Source organism: Pongo abelii, chromosome 4 (genome assembly GCF_028885655.2).
Source record: "Pongo abelii isolate AG06213 chromosome 4, NHGRI_mPonAbe1-v2.0_pri, whole genome shotgun sequence".
Classification (NCBI taxonomy): domain Eukaryota; kingdom Metazoa; phylum Chordata; class Mammalia; order Primates; family Hominidae; genus Pongo; species Pongo abelii.
In genome coordinates, this window is record NC_071989.2 from 147,788,883 (window position 1) to 147,805,155 (window position 16,273).

Genomic DNA, 16,273 nt, shown 5'->3' on the forward strand with positions numbered 1-16,273 from the left:
TTAATACTAAATAAATATTACCTAGTATTATATATCTACCTCTTTTTTTTTTTTTTTTGAGACAGAGCCCAGGCTGGAGTGCAGTGGCACAATCTCGGCTCACTGCAACCTCTGCCTTCTGGGTTCAAGTGATTCTCCTGCCTCAGCCTCCCGAGTAGCTGTGACTACAGGCTTGCATCACTACACCCAGCTAGTTTTTTGTATTTTTAGTAGAGACAGGATTTGACTATATTGGCCAGGCTGGTCTCGAACTCTTGACCTCAAGTGATCCACCTGCGTTGGCCTCCTAAAGTGCTGGGATTACAGGCATGAGCCACCATGCCTGGCCTACCTCATTCTTTTTAAAATCTAAATATTACTGCATTGTATCAATGTATAATATATACATCACCTACTAATTTGTATTGAGAAGGTCTTCAGTCTTTTGCTACTATATAATTCAGTAAGGCAGGCAGAGATTTGGAGCTTTGTTGGGAAATTCATCGTAAGTCAGTAACACAGGTTGGACTCTTAATACAGGGTCTGGGCTGTCAGCAGGTCCCTTCCACATGAGCTGCCCATGGGGAGTCTTTGAATCCCCAGCCCAGTTTCCAATCTCTGCTTCCGTGGCAGACACTCAGGACTCCCTCTCCTAAATTTACTATTTGTCTAATAACGCTTTATTGAGAAATAATCCACGTACCATAAAGTTCACCCTTTTAAAATGTACAATTCATTAGTTTTTAAATACATTTATAGAGGTGTGCATCTATCACCACTATCTCATTTCTGGACATTTTTATCACCCCAAAAAGAAACTCTATACTCATTAGTAGTCACTCCCACTTCTCCCCCAGCCCCTGGGACCCACTAATCTACTTTCCCCTCTATAGATTTGCTTATTCTGAATATTTTACATAAAAGGAGTTATATAACATGTAGCTTTTTGTGTCTGGCTTCTTTCACTTACTGTAATTTTTTCAAGGTTCATCCATGTTGTAGCATGAATCTGTTCATCCGTTTTTGTTACAAAATAGTATTTCATTGTATGGATATACCCCATGTTGCTTGTCCATTATCAGTTAATGGACATTGGGTTGTTTCCCCTTTGGGGTCGTTATGAATATTGCTATGGACATTCATGTACAAGTTTTTTTGTGGAAGTATATTTATATTTCTCTTGGAATATACTAGGAGTAGATTGCTAGGTCAATAATCTTAACTTTCTTCTGAACCTTAAGAGGAATTGCCATATTGTTTTCCAAACTGTCTGCATTCCTACCAGCAATGTACAAAGGTTCCAATTTATCTGCTTCTTTATAAACACTTATTATCCACCTTTTTGACTATAGCCATTCCAGTGGGTATATCTCATTGTGGTTTTGATTTGCATTTCCCTAATGACTAATGATGTTGAACAAGTTTACATATGCTTACTAACCATATATATATCTTCTTTGTACATATATGGAGGAATATATAGGAGGAATGCCTATTCAGACCCTTTGCCCATTTTTCCAGTTGGGTTATTTGTCTTCTTATTGTTGAGTTTTAAGAGAACTTTGTATGTTCCAGATAAAGTCCCTTATCAGATATACAGTTTTTAAATGTTTTCTCCCATTCTGTGGGTTGACTTTTCACATTCTTTTTTTTTTGAGATAGAGTTTCACTCTTGTCACCTAGGCTGGAGTGCAATGGCATGTTTTCGACTCACTGCAACCTCCTCCTCCCAGGTTCAAGCAATTCTCCTGCCTCAGACTCCCAAGTAGCTGGGATTATAGGCACCTGCCACCACACCCAGCTAATTTTTGTGTTTTTAGTAGAGACGGGGTTTCACCATGTTGGCCAGGATGGTCTTGAACTCCCGACCTTGTGATCCACCTGCCTCGGCCTCCCAAAGTGCTGGGATTACAGGCGTGAGCCACTGCACCCGGCCATAGAACTTTATTATTTTTTTTAGAGACAGGGTAGGGTCCCTGTCACCCAGGCTGGAGTGCAGTGGCACGATCATATCTCACTGCAGTCTCCAACTCCTGGGCTCAAGTGATTCTCCTGCCTCAGCCTCCCAAGTAGCTGAGACTACAGGCATGCACCATAACCCCGAGTTAATCCAAAATAACTTTTTAAAGGCAGTCCCTTAATGGCAAAGTACTTCCTGACTTCACGAAGAAAATATCAATGGAGCCAATCCAGAAAAAGGGCTCTCATTGCCCAGGCCTTCTTGCTGTACAACCAAAAGGCTGGCAGCTGGTCTTCATCTTTTCCATTCAAGGCTCAGGGGTTAGCAGCTTTATATATAATGGCAGCCCCCATCATAAACTGAACTGCATTTGCACAAAATAGCAGAGTTAGCCTATCCCTTCCTGCCTTATATCCTGGTGCTCACTTCTCGTCCTTACTAATACAATGTCCTTTGTGACATTTCTTTTCCAGAATAGGGCACTTTTGTCTGCACTAAAAAGTTGATGAGGTAGGGCTGGCCGCAGGGTTCACACTGTAATCCCAGCACTTTGAGAGACTGAGGTGAGTGGAAGCCTTGAGCTCAGGCATGCAATAAGTAATAATCACATCATGGACTGTATGCCTTTCTTATAGCAGTCCTGCACCCATATAAAAGCTTCATTTTCAATATGAGATGAAAAGGTATTTTGCAAAAAGTGCAATGTTTTCATACCTGCTGGCATTAAGTGCAGGTAGATCACAAGGCCAGGAGTTCAAGACCAGTCTGGCTAACATGGTGAAACCCCGTCTCTACTAAAAATACAAAAATTAGCTGGGCGTGATAGTGGGCGCCTGTAATCCCAGCTACTTGGGAGGCTGAGGCAGGACAATCGCTTGAACCTGGGAGGTGGAGGTTGCAGTGAGCCAAGATTGTGCCACTGCACTCCAGCTTGGGCGACAAGAGCAAAACTCCACCTCAAAAAAACAAAAAACAAACAAACAAAAAAAACTGGAGAACTGCAAGAGATCACTTTTTACTGCTATACATAATTTACTCAAGAGACAAACTGCTCACAAAGAGATGATTAGCATCATGTGGCATTTTAAGCAGATACTCCCAATACTTGAGGCTCAGCAAAATAACAACAGGAGCTGACTACAAAATTATTACAGTAGTACAGTACTACTGTTAATTTTATGCAGTTGTGATTAATACTGCACCTGTATGTTTACATTTTTCTCAAATGCAAATGGCACCATGTAAAGTCTCTTAAGTGTTTGTGAGCATATGTTTTGATAGATTTTCACTTTTTATAATAGATTTGTGTATATTTTATGATAGTAAATGATAAAATAGACTAGAATCTAGATATATTTTATGCATTCATATAATTTTCTTAATTTTTTTGATATGTCCATGCTCCATGGTTTGTGAGATGATGATGATTATTATTATTATTTGAGACAGAGTTTCGCTGTTGTTGCCCAGGCTGGACTGCAATGGCACAATCACAGCTCACTGCAACCTCTGCCTTCTAGGTTCAAACAATTCTCATGCCTCAGCCTCCCAAGTAGCTGGGATTACAGGCATGTGCCACCATGCCTGACTAATTTTGTATTTTTAGTAGAGACGGGGTTTTGCCATGTTGCCCAGGCTGGTCTCGAACTTCTGAGCCCAAGTATTCTTCCTGTCTTGGCCTCCTAAAGTGCTGGGATTACAGGTGTGAGCCACTTTTTCAAATTGTTGCAAATCTAAAAAATTTTTCCAATGTATTTATCTTTTAAAATTTACATATAAAAATCCATGGTTCAAACTGATGCCACTCAAACCTGTGTTGTTCAAAGGCCAACTGTATCTCTTTTTTTAAACTATTTATTTATTTATGTATTTATATATAGAGACAGGGTCTTGCTTTGTCACCCAGGCTGGATTGCAGTAGGGTGATCATAGCTTACCTCAGCCTCAAACTCCTGGGCTCAAGGGATCCACCTGCCTCAGCCTTCTGAGTAGCTGGGATTTCGGATGCATGCCACCACACCTGGCTAAATTTTTATTTTTAGTAGAGACAGGGCCTCGCTATGTCGCTCAGGCTCGTCTTGAACTCCTAGCTTCAAGAGATCCTCCTATCTCAGCCTCCCAAGGTTTTGGGATTACAGGCATGATCCACCACACCCAGCCTCAACTATATTTTCTTAATTTCATTTTTTGATTGTTCATTGCTAGTATATAGAAAAATGATAACTTTTGTATATTGATCTTATATCCTGTAACTTTGTCCAACTTGTTTATTAGTTCTAAAAGTATTTGTGTGTGTGTGTGTGTGTGTGTGTTTGTGTGTGTGTATTCATTAGGATTTTCCATTTACAAGATCATGTCATCTGTGGATGTAGTTTTACTCTTCTTTCCAATTTGGATGGCTTTTATTTCTTTTTCTTGCTTAAATGCCCTGGCTTGACTCTCTAGTACAATGTTGAACAGAGTGGCAAGAGTGAACAGACATACTTGTCTTGTTCCTGATCTTGGTGGGAAAACACCTAGTTGTTCACCTTTATGTATGATGTTAACTGTGGATTTCTGTAGATGGACTTTATCAGGTTGAGGAAGTTCCCTTCTATTCCTAGTTAAGTGTTTTTATTATGAAAGAGTGTTGGGGCTGGGCGCAGTGGCTCACATCTGTAATCCCAGCACTTTGGGAGGCTGAGGTGGGCAGATCACAAGGTCACGAGACCATCCTGGCCAACATGGTGAAACCCTGTCTCTACTAAAAATACAAAAATTAGCTGGGCATGGTGGTGCGCGTCTGTAGTCCCAGCTACTCAGGAGGCTGAGGCCAGAGAATTGCTGAACCTGGGAGGCAGGGGTTGCAGTGAGCCGAGATCGTGGCATTGCACTCCAGCCTGGGTGACAGAGCAAGAATCCATCTCAAAAAAAAAAGAGTGTTGGATTTTGTTAAATGCTTTTTCTGTACCTATTGAAATGATCATGTGATTTTTGTCCTTTATTCTATTAACATGGTATGTTACATGGATTGACTTGTGTGTGTTAAACAATCCTGCAATACTGGGATAAATCCCACTTGGTTAAAATGTATAATACTTTTTACATTGCTGTATTTGTTTTACTAGTATTTTATTGAAGATTTTAAAATCTATATCCATAAGGGATATTGGTTGACAGTTTAGACTTCTCATGATATTTTTGTCTGGTTTTGTTTACAGAGTAATACTGGTCTCAAAGAATGAAGCCAACTGGGCCTGGACTTTTCTTCATTGGAAGTTTTTTTTTTTTTTTCAGACAGGGTCTCCCTCTGTCACCCAGACTAGAGTGCAGTGGTGCTCACAGTAGCCTCGCCCTTCCAGGCTCCATCAATCCTCCTACCTCAGCCTCCTGAGCAGCTGGAACTGCAGGTGTGCACCACCATGCTCAGCTAATTTTTGTGGGGTCTTTTTGTTTGTTTTTTATTGTACTGATGAAGTTTCGCCATGTTGGCCAGGCTGGTCTTGAACTCCTGGGCTCAAGTGATCCTCTCACCTCAGCCTCCCAAAGTAATGGGATTACAGGCATGAGTCACCATGTCCAGCTAGAATTTTTTTGATTGTTAATTAAATCACCTTATTTGTTGTAGGTCTACTTGGCTTCTCCTTTTTTTTTTCTTTTTTTTGGAAATAAGGTCTCTGTCACCCAAGCTGCAATACAGTGGCACTATCATAGCTTACTATAACCTCAGATTCCTAGGCTCAAGTGATCCTCCTGCTTCAGTCTCCAAAGTAGCTGGGACCACAGGCATGTGCCACCATGCCCAAGTATTTTTTTTTCTTTTTTTAGAGATAATGTATTGCTATGTTGCCCAGGCTGGTCTCAAACTCCTGGTCTCAAGCAATCCTCCTGCCTCAGCACCTCCAAAGCACTGGGATTACAGGTGTGACCCACCATGCCTGGCCTCCATTTTTCTTGAGTCAGTTTCAGTAATTTGTGTCTTTCTAGGCATTTGTTGATTTTATCTAGGTTATCTAATTTGTTGGCATACAATTGTTCATAGTATTTAGATTGGCAGGGATATCCCTCTTTCTTTTTTTTTTTTGTTTTTTTTTTTGAGAGACAGGGTCTTGCTCTGCTGTCCAGGCAGGAGTGCAGTGGTGCAATTACGACTCACTGTAGCTTTGACCTACTGGGTTCAAGCAATCCTCCTGCCTCAGCCTCCCAAGTAGCTGGGACTACAGGCTCGTGCCACCACACCAAGCTAATTTTTGTGTATATATATTTTTTGGAAGAGAGGGGGTTTCACTGTATTGTCCAGGCTGTCTAGTTCCTTAAGGTAGATTAGGTTACTGATTTGGAGGCTTTTTTTAAAAAAATAAGCATTTAGAGCTATAAATTTCCCTCTAAGCACTGTTTTAGCTGCATCCTATACGTTTTAGTATGTCGTGTTTTCATTTTCACTCATCTCAAAGCATTTTCTAGCTTTCCTAGTGATTTATTCTGTGACTTGCTTGCTTATTAGGAGCTTGTATTTAATTTCCACATATTTGTGAATTTCTCAAATTTCCCTTTGTTTTTGATTTCAGAGAACATACACTGTATGATTTCAATCTTTTTAAATTTACTGAGGCTTGTTTTATGACCTAAGATATGGTCTATCCTGGAGAATATTCTATGTATCCTTAAGAAGAAAATCATTCTGTTGTTGTTGAAAGAATGTCCTGTAGATGTGTGTTGTGTCTAGTCAGTTTCTGCTGCCTCTCTTAAAGTAGAAGCAGGGCAGTCAGTTCATGTTATACCCTAATATTCCACTTCTACTCAGTCTTCCCTCTGAGGTCAAGAAGCTAGTATGCTTCAATTATCATCATCATCATCATCATCATCATCATCATCATCGGTCAATACTTACATAGCACATCCAGGCACTCTTCTAAGCACTTTCCATAAAATCACTCATTTAATCTCACCACATGCTCACCTTTGTACCCCAAGCAGCTGTTCCTCACTATACGTGGAGTTCCCCTCACTCTGCCGGGTCTGAGTCCACTCATTCTCAGACTTCTTTTCCTTTTGTGCCTTCATGCAGTTACAGCAGCCACAGGGGTCATGACTCTCAGGAGGTGTGTCTTCTGGGTATTTGTTTCTTCTAACTGCATCAATGTAAGCTGCAAAACAACAGCGCCTCCATTAGGTCTCCATCTGACGCTGAAAATCAACTTTGCAACCTGCCTTAGCTCTCTGGGAGGCTGCTCGTAAGCATGAGAAGGTAAGCATGATGGCCAGGGCTAGGGATGTCATGCTGACTTTTAAGCATTCATACAAAGCTGAATAAACATGTTTCTCTGTGGTCCATGGCCAGAAGAGACACTGCTCGTAAAATAGTATTTTTTGTTGCCGTGCCTCCCACCCCTAAAATTTAAAGTAGAGAGGAGTTCAATTCTTTTATACTAACAATTATAGAACTAATATATACCAAGGAACTTGGCTAGAAGATCAAGGGGGCGGATGGGTAAGACCTACTCCTGACCACAAAGAGGTTAGTTTAATGCAAGCTTGTCCAACCCGCGGCCCACAGGTGGCATGTGGCCCAGCACGGCTTTGAGCTCAACACAAATTCGTAAACTTTCTTAGAACATTATGAGGGCCGGGCGCAGTGGCTCACGCCTGTAATCCCAGCACTTTGGGGAGGCCAAGGCGGGCAGATCACGAGGTCAGGAGATCGAGACCATCCTGGCTAACACCGTGAAACCCCATCTCTACTAAAAATACAACAAATTAGCCGGGCGTGGTGGCGGGCGCCTGTAGTCCCAGCTACTCGGGAGGCTGAGGCAGGAGAATAGCGTGAACCAGGGAGGCGGAGCTTGCAGTGAGCCGAGATCGCGCTACTGCACTCCAGCCTGGGCGATAGAGCGAGATTCCGTCTCAAAAAAAAAAAAAAGAAAAGAAAATTATGAGATTTTTTTTTTTTGCATTTTTTTTTAAGCTCATTAGCTGTCATCAGTTAGTTATTTAGTCGTCAGTTAGTGTATTTTATGTGTGGCCCAAGACAATTCTTCCAACGTGGCCCAGGGAAGCCAAAAGATTGGATACCCCTAGTTTAAAGGGAGAAGATTCAATAACAACACCTGCAGAATGTAAAGAGGGTCATAAGCAATACAGTCAAAAGGGGCAGAGCACTCATGTCTTCTCTGGAGGACCTGGGAAAGGCTTTAACAACATCTTTCTTCCGCTTAACATCCCTCAGCTACCTCCACCAACTGCTCCTGGACACTCTTCCTCTAAGTCGGCCTGGCTAACTCCGACGCATCCTTCTTGTCACCATTTGTAACACTTTCTGCAAGAAACCTTCCTTGACAGCCAGTCTGCGTTAGGTGACTTGTCAGTTTGCTCTCCAAATCCCCGACCTTGCTGTGTAGCCCAGGCGTTTTGTATTATTCGCCCGTTTTGTAATTGGTTGTTCAGTCGTCAAACTCTCTCAGTGGGCTGCGAGTTTTGTGAGCTAAGGGACCCATGTCGGTCAAATCCCCACTGCAGAATCAGCATTATGCGGGGCACACAATAGGTATTGGATCAATATTTTTTGCCTGACTGTAGTGTGGAAAAGGCTGGTCCTGATGCCGGCTGGAGCGACATGATCAAACAGGGACTGAAGGTCAGGTGGCCCAGTTAGGTGAAAGATAAGGGCCAGGTTAGCAAGCTGCGGAGAGACCGCAGCACCCCACGGGCCCTCCAGTCACCCTGGCACGGGCGGGGCCTGACAGCTGCGGTCTCTGGGCGGGGCACGGGCGGGGGCGGGGCTGGGGGGCCGAGGCAACAAGTCGTCACCGGTGACTCTGGGCTCGCGGTCGGTCCCCAGCTTCCCTACCCCAACCGCAACCCTACTCAGGCTCAGCATCTTTTCAAAGGCCTCTATCCATCACCTCAGACCCAGGATCTCAGCCCTTGTGCGTCTTCAGGATCCTCATCCCTGATCTCTCCCGAACGCCGCCCTATCCCTCCTTCAGGCGGGGACCTAGTACCTTCCGTCCAGCGCTCCCCGCTGCCCAGAGTCGCCGCCATATCGGTTCCCAATCAGCAGGTCCGCCAAGCCTCCCCTGCGCCCGAGGCTGAAAGAGAAGGGGGCGCGGAGCGCGGGGTACGCTGGTCATTGTAGTCCAGTCCATATGAGCTGCCGGGGCACTGGACTACAACTCCCGGCAGGCTCTGCGCCAGAGGCCGCGGGAGATGCAGAGAAGTGCTCGACCTTCGTCAGGAGACCTGTGGAAGAGTGCTGCTGCTAGCTGCCTCATTTATATGAGCTTTCCTCATTTATAGAGCTGGGATAGTGGCTTCGGCCCTGCCTAACCCTAGGGACATCCAAGGAGGGGCGACTGAAGTCCTTCCTGGAAAGGGCTTCGCAAACTATAGGCTAGAGGGTGACAGTATGACTATTATGCTCCTCAGGGTTGTCTTTTTGAAGCATACGCTAATGCCTGTTCTGTGCAGTCAGTGGTAGGCCCTGGAGATTCAGAGATGGGTTTTGGGGATGCCGAACCCAGCCTTTGGAAGCTTGAGTCAGGAAAATAGAAAAGTGATGTAGATTTATGGGGTTGGAGGGCAATCTCAGTATGCCCCATATTGCCCCAGCTCCTCAGGCACTGGACATCAGAGGGTATCGGGGTGGAGCAAGAAGATATGGAAAGGTATTGGGGCCGGCATTAAGAGCCTCCATCTTTGCTGTTCCTGTCCTTCCTCCAACCCATCCTACTCCAACACCCCTCTTGACACTTTTCTCCTCTCTTCCAGTCTAGTTGTCTCTTTAGCCCATTCGTTTCTTTTCTGAAGGACCAGACATTGAGATTAGTAAAAAGGAAATGAGGAAATAAATATTCTTGCTGTTCCTCATCCAGGTATGGATGGAACCTAGCAAAGAATAAAAGCAACACTTTCTTCATAGGTGGATGGCTACAGTTCATCCCCAAATAAAAAATTACCCAGAATTCACTGAGGTCTTACCCAAGAAGACCAAATCAATCATGATATCAACTAGCACCTACTTAGGCAGTTGGGGAGAGATATATATTCCTGGACATAAACTTGGAAGGGTAAAAGCACCAAAGGGCATGCAGTTCCAGCCCTTGCCTACATTCATGGCCCTGGCATCACTGACATCATGCCCACTTAAGAACTCAGAGAACAGCTGGGCACGGTGGCTTATGCCTGTAATCCCAACACTTTGACAGGCCGAGGCAGGCGGATCGCAAGGTCAGGAGATGGAGACCATTCTGACCAACTTGGTGAAACCCCGTCTCTACCCAAAATACAAAAATTAGCTGGGCATGGTGGCGTGTGCCTGTAGTCTCAGCTGCTCGGGAGGCTGAGGCAGGAGAATCGCTTGAACCTGGGAGGCGGAGGTTGTAGTGAGCCAAGATCGTGTCACTGCTCTCCAGCCTGGGCGACAGAGGGAGACTCAGTCTCAGAAAAAAAACAAAAAACAAAACTCAGAGAACAAGGCCTTTCAAGTGGAAAAAGCACTGGCCTAGAAGTTGTATAGATGTTATATTAATAGCTGGGGTTTTGCCACAAATCATTGCGTGATCCTGAACATCTCCTTTTTCCTTCTTCTTTGGCCTCAGTCTCCTCACCTATAAAATGAAAAGGTTGGATTCAATTAGTAGTTTTGTTTGTTTGTTTTTTGAGACGGAGTCTCACTCTGTCGCCAGGCTGGAGTGTAGTGGCGTAATCTTGGCTCACTGCAACTTCTGACTCCCTGGTTCAAGCGATTCTCCTGCCTCAGCCTCCGAGTAGCTGGGACTACAGGCACACGCCACCATGCCCAGCTAATTTTTGTATTTTTGGTAGAGAAGGGGTTTCACCATGTTGGCCAAGATGGCCTCGATCTCCTGACCTCGTGATCCGCCCGCCTCGGCCTCCCAAAGTGGTGGGATTACGCGTGAGCCACCTCGCGCAGCCTCAATTAGTAGTTTTTAAATTGAGGAATCCTTAAGGCTTAATGTGCAGATGTCTCTGGAATCTTCTTTTGAGGAGTGGGAGTGGGGAGGAAGGCATAGCAGGGAAGGCACTAGCACCTCACCCTTCTTCAATCAAAGAAGCTCTGCTTTTTTCTGTTTTGTATTTTGTGGTCTACTAAAGGAATGAAAACCCACGTGTTTGAAAACTACCAAACTAGTTGACCACTAAAGGCTTGTGTCATTTATAATATCAGTTTCTCCTGGAACACTTAAAGTCAGTGTTCTTCCCTCACCCCCACCCCCATAAGCACTGAGAAAGTAACAGTTGTCCAGAAATTTGGTCATTTTCACTTAATTTAGGAGGAGGAATTTAGCATAGTGGTTAAAAAATCTGCATAGGATTGCCGTAGGATATAATAAGATAATGCTTGTAAAGCTTTTAGCACCTCATCTGGCATGTAGTGTGTGTTTAATAAATGCTGGCCACTGTTATAGACTGGCTCAGAGGAAGAGAAACCATTTTTTATGGTTTGACATTGTAAATTAGGAGCAAAGGGGTGTATATGGGGTATATCATAAGGTCCTGGATATAACTAACTGGACCCCATTCCTGTCTATCTGGCAATCATTACTTGCAAATAAGACAAGAAGCAAAACACTGCCAAAAAGGGCTGGGAAGCTGCTTGTCCATGCACCCTAACCCCTGAATCCAGCCACTACAACTGGTGATTTTCTCCCTTTCAGAAAGAGAAGAAGATGGCAAAAGTGAACTAGTATGAGAAGGTTTTGGGTCATCCTAAATCCAGTGAATTATGGATGTCCTTAAACTTGAGAGGCAAAGGAGGCCCCAGAACCATGAGATGAGTCAAAAGCTCAGCTCTGGGACACTGGACCTATGACAAGCTAACTAATCCACGGAGCAGTGTATTCACAGAAGGCTGGATCCTGATGGTCCCACTTGTGCTCTGCAGCTGAGGGACCTGATAAGGGACATCCATCAGGTGGTTGAATATAAAAAGGAAGTTCTTCTGGTTTGGGGAGGCTAGACCACCTGCTCTAGAAGATGGACAGCTGAGGGTGGGATGGACCTTGGAGTCCAGGGGCACAGCAAAAAGGTCTGGAGGTACTACCTGGAGATGTTAGAATACCATGAAGTCAGAGGTGTTTGGCTGAGGGTGGGCTGTTAGAGCACTGTAAGAATTAACTGGATTGAGAGGAGCAACTATGAATTATGAGACTATCTAGGAGCAGAGCCTAGGCTCAAGAGTACTGGAAAAGATTTGGGAAGCTGGGGCTTCTTCGCAAATCTTAGCTGCTGTCTGGTAGCTAAGCATCCTCTCTCCTCATGCTCTGAAACCTTATATCCCCTTCTTTTCCAGACTTCTTTTCATTTACTTCTAGAACAGTAACAAAAATGGTTTAGCATTATGACCTTCTCAAATACTGCCAAGTATCCACATGTATTCTTCAGTTTGTTTACACCTCAACTAACACTTCTGGATGAATTTTTTTTTTATGATCGCATCACTTGGACTAACGCAGAACTCTAAAGCTCAACATTGAGAATACTTCTGTGCCAGTTTTTGCTTAAACTCATCAACTAGTCAGCAAAAATAATCCTCACTGTGAAGTTCAATTTCTGTGTTTTGTAAAAGAGGAAGCCGTGGGCCCAAAGAGTACAGGATGGAGATGCCAGTCGAAAAGGACCCGCAGGAAAAGTGAGAGGGTAACTGTGAAGGAAATAAGGGAAGAGAAATTGGGGTCTCCAAGGCAGTTCTCAAAGAGAAGGAGGTAGATATGGAAAGAAGTTTGACGAAGAGAGAAAGGAGGACATCCACAAACCCAGGAAAAGACTGGTGGACAGAATCACACAGTGTTTTCCAGCACATTCAAATTTAATAGAGTAGTACTAGCTGGGCTTGGGGAAATTGTGTGCCAGAACTAGGTCAAGGGGGCCTGCAATGATCCTTCATCTGCTAAACCATTTTACCTTAGGGCCAGCTTCAGATTTCTCTCAGTTTTCTCCACTTACTTTATTTTTTTGAGACAGGGTCTTATTCTGTTATGCGGGCTGGAGTGCAGTGGCGCTATCACAACTCACTGCAGCCTTGATCTCTTGGGCTCAAGGGATCCTCCCACCTCAGCCTCCTGAGTAGCTGGGACCACAGGCACATGCCACTATGCCCACTATGCCCGGCTTTTTTTTTTTTTTTTTTTTTAAAGATATGGGATCTCACTATGTTACCCAGGCTGGTCTGGAACTCCTGGGTTCAAGCTATCCTGCCCCCGGGGACTTCCCAAGTGTTGGGATTATAGGCGCCTCCACTTACTTACATGTTGAACTGTAATGGATTCTTGCTGGTGATACTGAGGTTTGTCCTGTGCCCTATATGATTGAGATGCTGCCCCATCCAGCCCTAGAAGAAAGAAGCTGAGTAAATGATCCTCCTGTCCCACTGGGCCTGTGTGTCTGAGCTGGTTTATTGGTTGCCCTCCCATAGGATGAGGGAAGAAATGAGAGAAGGACATTCTGCAGCAAGCCCCCAATCCCTGCCACCTGTTCCTGTTTAAGGACCACGTAGTCCTGTGTGAGAAAAGGGAGGAAGTCATCTTGTAAACGATCGTCATCCTGTTGTCTAGACATGAAGGAAGAGATAGGGTTTCAAGGAAGCTGCAAGGGCTGCAGAAGTCTGCACTCAGATTTCCTGTCAGAGGTGGGGTCTTGGATTTGCATAAATAGTAGGCTCCTCCAGGAGAAACCTCTCTACTAGAGTTTGCTCCAGAGCAGAATTCAGCATTTTATTCATCCTCAACCGCTTCCCAAAGGATAGAGTTGCTTAGCAACAGGAAAATCCACATGGCTCATGTGGTACTGCGGTGTCAGTGTCAGGGTAAAAGCCCTTCAATCTCAAAGATTATTAATACCAGTTCTCTCCCTCTTCCTCCACATATAAATACCTTATGACTAACAGCTTATATATGCAGGTCATTGTTCAGAGTCAGAGGAAAATGTGTGGTTTTATAATGAAGACGTCAGCTGAGTTACCTAGAGTGAAGCCCCATGTCCTTGACCTGATTAGTCCAGTATGATGAGCAGCTGTACTAAGTGCCCATGGCAGGCAGAATAACAACAGCACAAACAATCCTAGAATTGTTATGTCACCCGAGGGGTTCCATCCCAATGGTGGATGTTGGACCAGAAGTGGCTACTAAGTCATATGCTGTTGGCTGTGAGATTTAAGTCAAATATATATGAATTATTTAAAAAATACTAGCCAAGGCCGGGCGCGGTGGCTCACGCCTGTAATCTCACCACTTTGGAAGGCTGAGGTGGCCGGATCACCTGAGGTCAGGAGTTCGAGACCAGCCTGCCCAACATGGTGAAATCCCATCTCTACTAAAAATACAAAATTAGCCAGGCGTGGTGGCGGGCACCTGTAATCCCAGCTACTCAGGAGGCTGAGGCAGGAGAATCGCTTGAACCCAGGAGGCAGAGGTTGCAGTGAGTGGAGATTGCTCCATTGCACTCCAGCCTAGCCAACAAGAATGAAACTCCATCTCAAAAAAATAAAAAAACAAAAAACAAACAACTAGCCAGGGGTGATGGCTCACACCTATAATCCCAGCACTTTGGGAGGCTGAGGTGGGAGGATGTCTTGAGCCCAGTAGTTTGTAACCAGCCTGAGCAACGTAGCAGGACCTCATTTCTACAAAAAATTTAAATAAATTAGCCAGTTGTGGTGGCACACGTCTATAGTCCCAGCTACTTGGGAGGCTGAGGCAAGAGGATCATTTGAGCCCAGGAGTTTGATGTTGCAGTGAGCTATGATTATGCCATGCCACTGCACTCCAGCCTGGGAGGCAGAGACAGACCCTGTCTTCCCTCCCCCCCCAAAATACTGCAGTATTGCTTTCGTAGGTTAGGTACCCCACAAAATAGACTCCGAGACGCTGAGATTTGCATACTAAAGGTTTCTTGGTGAGCACTCTTGGAACAACAGCTATGAGGAGTAAGGGAAGTAGGAATGGGGGCAAAAGAATTGAGGCAAGGGGTCCAGGTCTTCATCCCCACTCCTAGCCCCCATCAGCCAATCATCAACCAGCTGTGAGTCCTCAGCAGCCAACAATCCCACAGCTGGGGAACAAGTGCCTTGATCCTGAAGTGGGACCTGGGTGCTGGTGCCCTACTCCAAGCTGTCTGCTACAATTGCTCACTTCCCAAGTATCTCCACGTTTATTATCCCATTTTACCTAGCCACTAGCCTGTGAGGTAGCCAGGGCCAGGTAGGGCGCATTTTTCCCTGTTAATACACAGGAGAAATGGAACTCCTGAGAATGTGAAAGCCTTGTCCAGAGCTGCCTGCGACTTGTCTCTGGCTCCCACCCAGAGTGATCTCTACTTAGTACATTGTATTCATTTTTTCCTACTTCCAGAGTCTATAGAACTGTGGAATATAAGAATGAGAAAAGATAGTGAAGGCCAAGTTGTCCAGCCAGCTCACTTTAAAACCCGCCAGGCATGGTGGCTCATGCCTGTAATCCTAGCACTTTGGGAAGTCAAGGCAGGAGGATCACTTGAGCTCAGGAGTTTGAGACCGGCCTGGCCAACATGGCAAGAGCCTGTCTCTACAAAAAATTTAAAAAAATTAGCTAGGTGCAGTGGCTCATGCCAAGAGTCCCAGCTACTTAGGAGGCTGAGGTAGGATTGGTTGAGCTCAGGAACTCAAGGCTGCAGTGAGCCATGATTGTACCACTGCACTCCAGCAGTGGTACCAAAAAAAAAAAAAAAAAAAAAGTAAAGATGTAAGAGAACAGGCTTGGAGGAGGGGGACAATTGCACCCAAAGTCAACCTGCAAGTCTGTGGCAGAGCCCAATCTTATGATCAGATTTCCTTCACCCAAGAGCCAGTTTAGATTACCTAGGAAGTGCTGGGCACAGTGTGTCATGCAGGAGCTACAGACATGGGCAGGTTACAGGCCCTGTCCTAGGGGATTTTAGGATACAGTAAGTTCTCTTCTCCTTTTCTTTTTTCCTTCCTTCCTTCCCTTCCTCCCTTCCTCCCTCCTTCCTTTTTCTTTCTTTCCCTCTCTTTCTTTCTCTCTCCCTTTCTTTCTTTTTCTTTCTTTCTTTCTTTTTTTCCTTTCTTTCTTTCTCTTTCTCTTTTTCTCTTTCTTTCTTTCCTTCCTTCCTTCCTTTCCTTCCTTCCTTCCTTCTTTCCTTCCTTCCTTCCTTCCTTCTTCCTTTCTTTCTTTTCTCTTCCTTTGTTTTCTTTCTTTCACGTCTTACCCTGTCACCCAGGCTGGAGGAGAGTGGTGCAATCAACCATGGCTCACTGCAGCCTCTACCTCCCAGAAGCAAGTGATCCTCAGCCTCTTGAGTAGCTGGGACCACAGGTATGTGCCACCACACCCTGCTAATTTT

At 44.7% G+C, this 16,273-nt stretch overlaps 1 protein-coding gene across 9 annotated transcripts in view; it reads right to left on the minus strand.

Moving 5' to 3' along the window:
* Positions 1 to 14,009, minus strand: part of DNAJC18 (DnaJ heat shock protein family (Hsp40) member C18) — a 35,993-nt gene extending 21,984 nt beyond the window's left edge. For 2 of the 9 annotated variants that reach the window (XM_054556617.1, XM_054556612.2), the window contains exons 1-4: positions 13,898 to 14,009; positions 13,186 to 13,268; positions 8,920 to 9,006; positions 6,879 to 7,065 (exon numbers count right to left, since the gene is read on the minus strand). In XM_054556617.1, the coding sequence (XP_054412592.1) occupies positions 6,879 to 7,065; positions 8,920 to 8,959 (227 nt within the window). In that variant the 5' untranslated portion in view covers positions 8,960 to 9,006; positions 13,186 to 13,268; positions 13,898 to 14,009. Of the gene's footprint in view, positions 1 to 6,878; positions 7,066 to 8,919; positions 9,007 to 13,181; positions 13,269 to 13,809 lie in introns of all 9 variants that reach the window. The other 7 variants (XR_008525752.2, XM_054556618.1, XM_054556616.2 and 4 more) reach the window with 7 other exon arrangements.
* Positions 14,010 to 16,273: the final 2,264 nt, after the last annotated feature.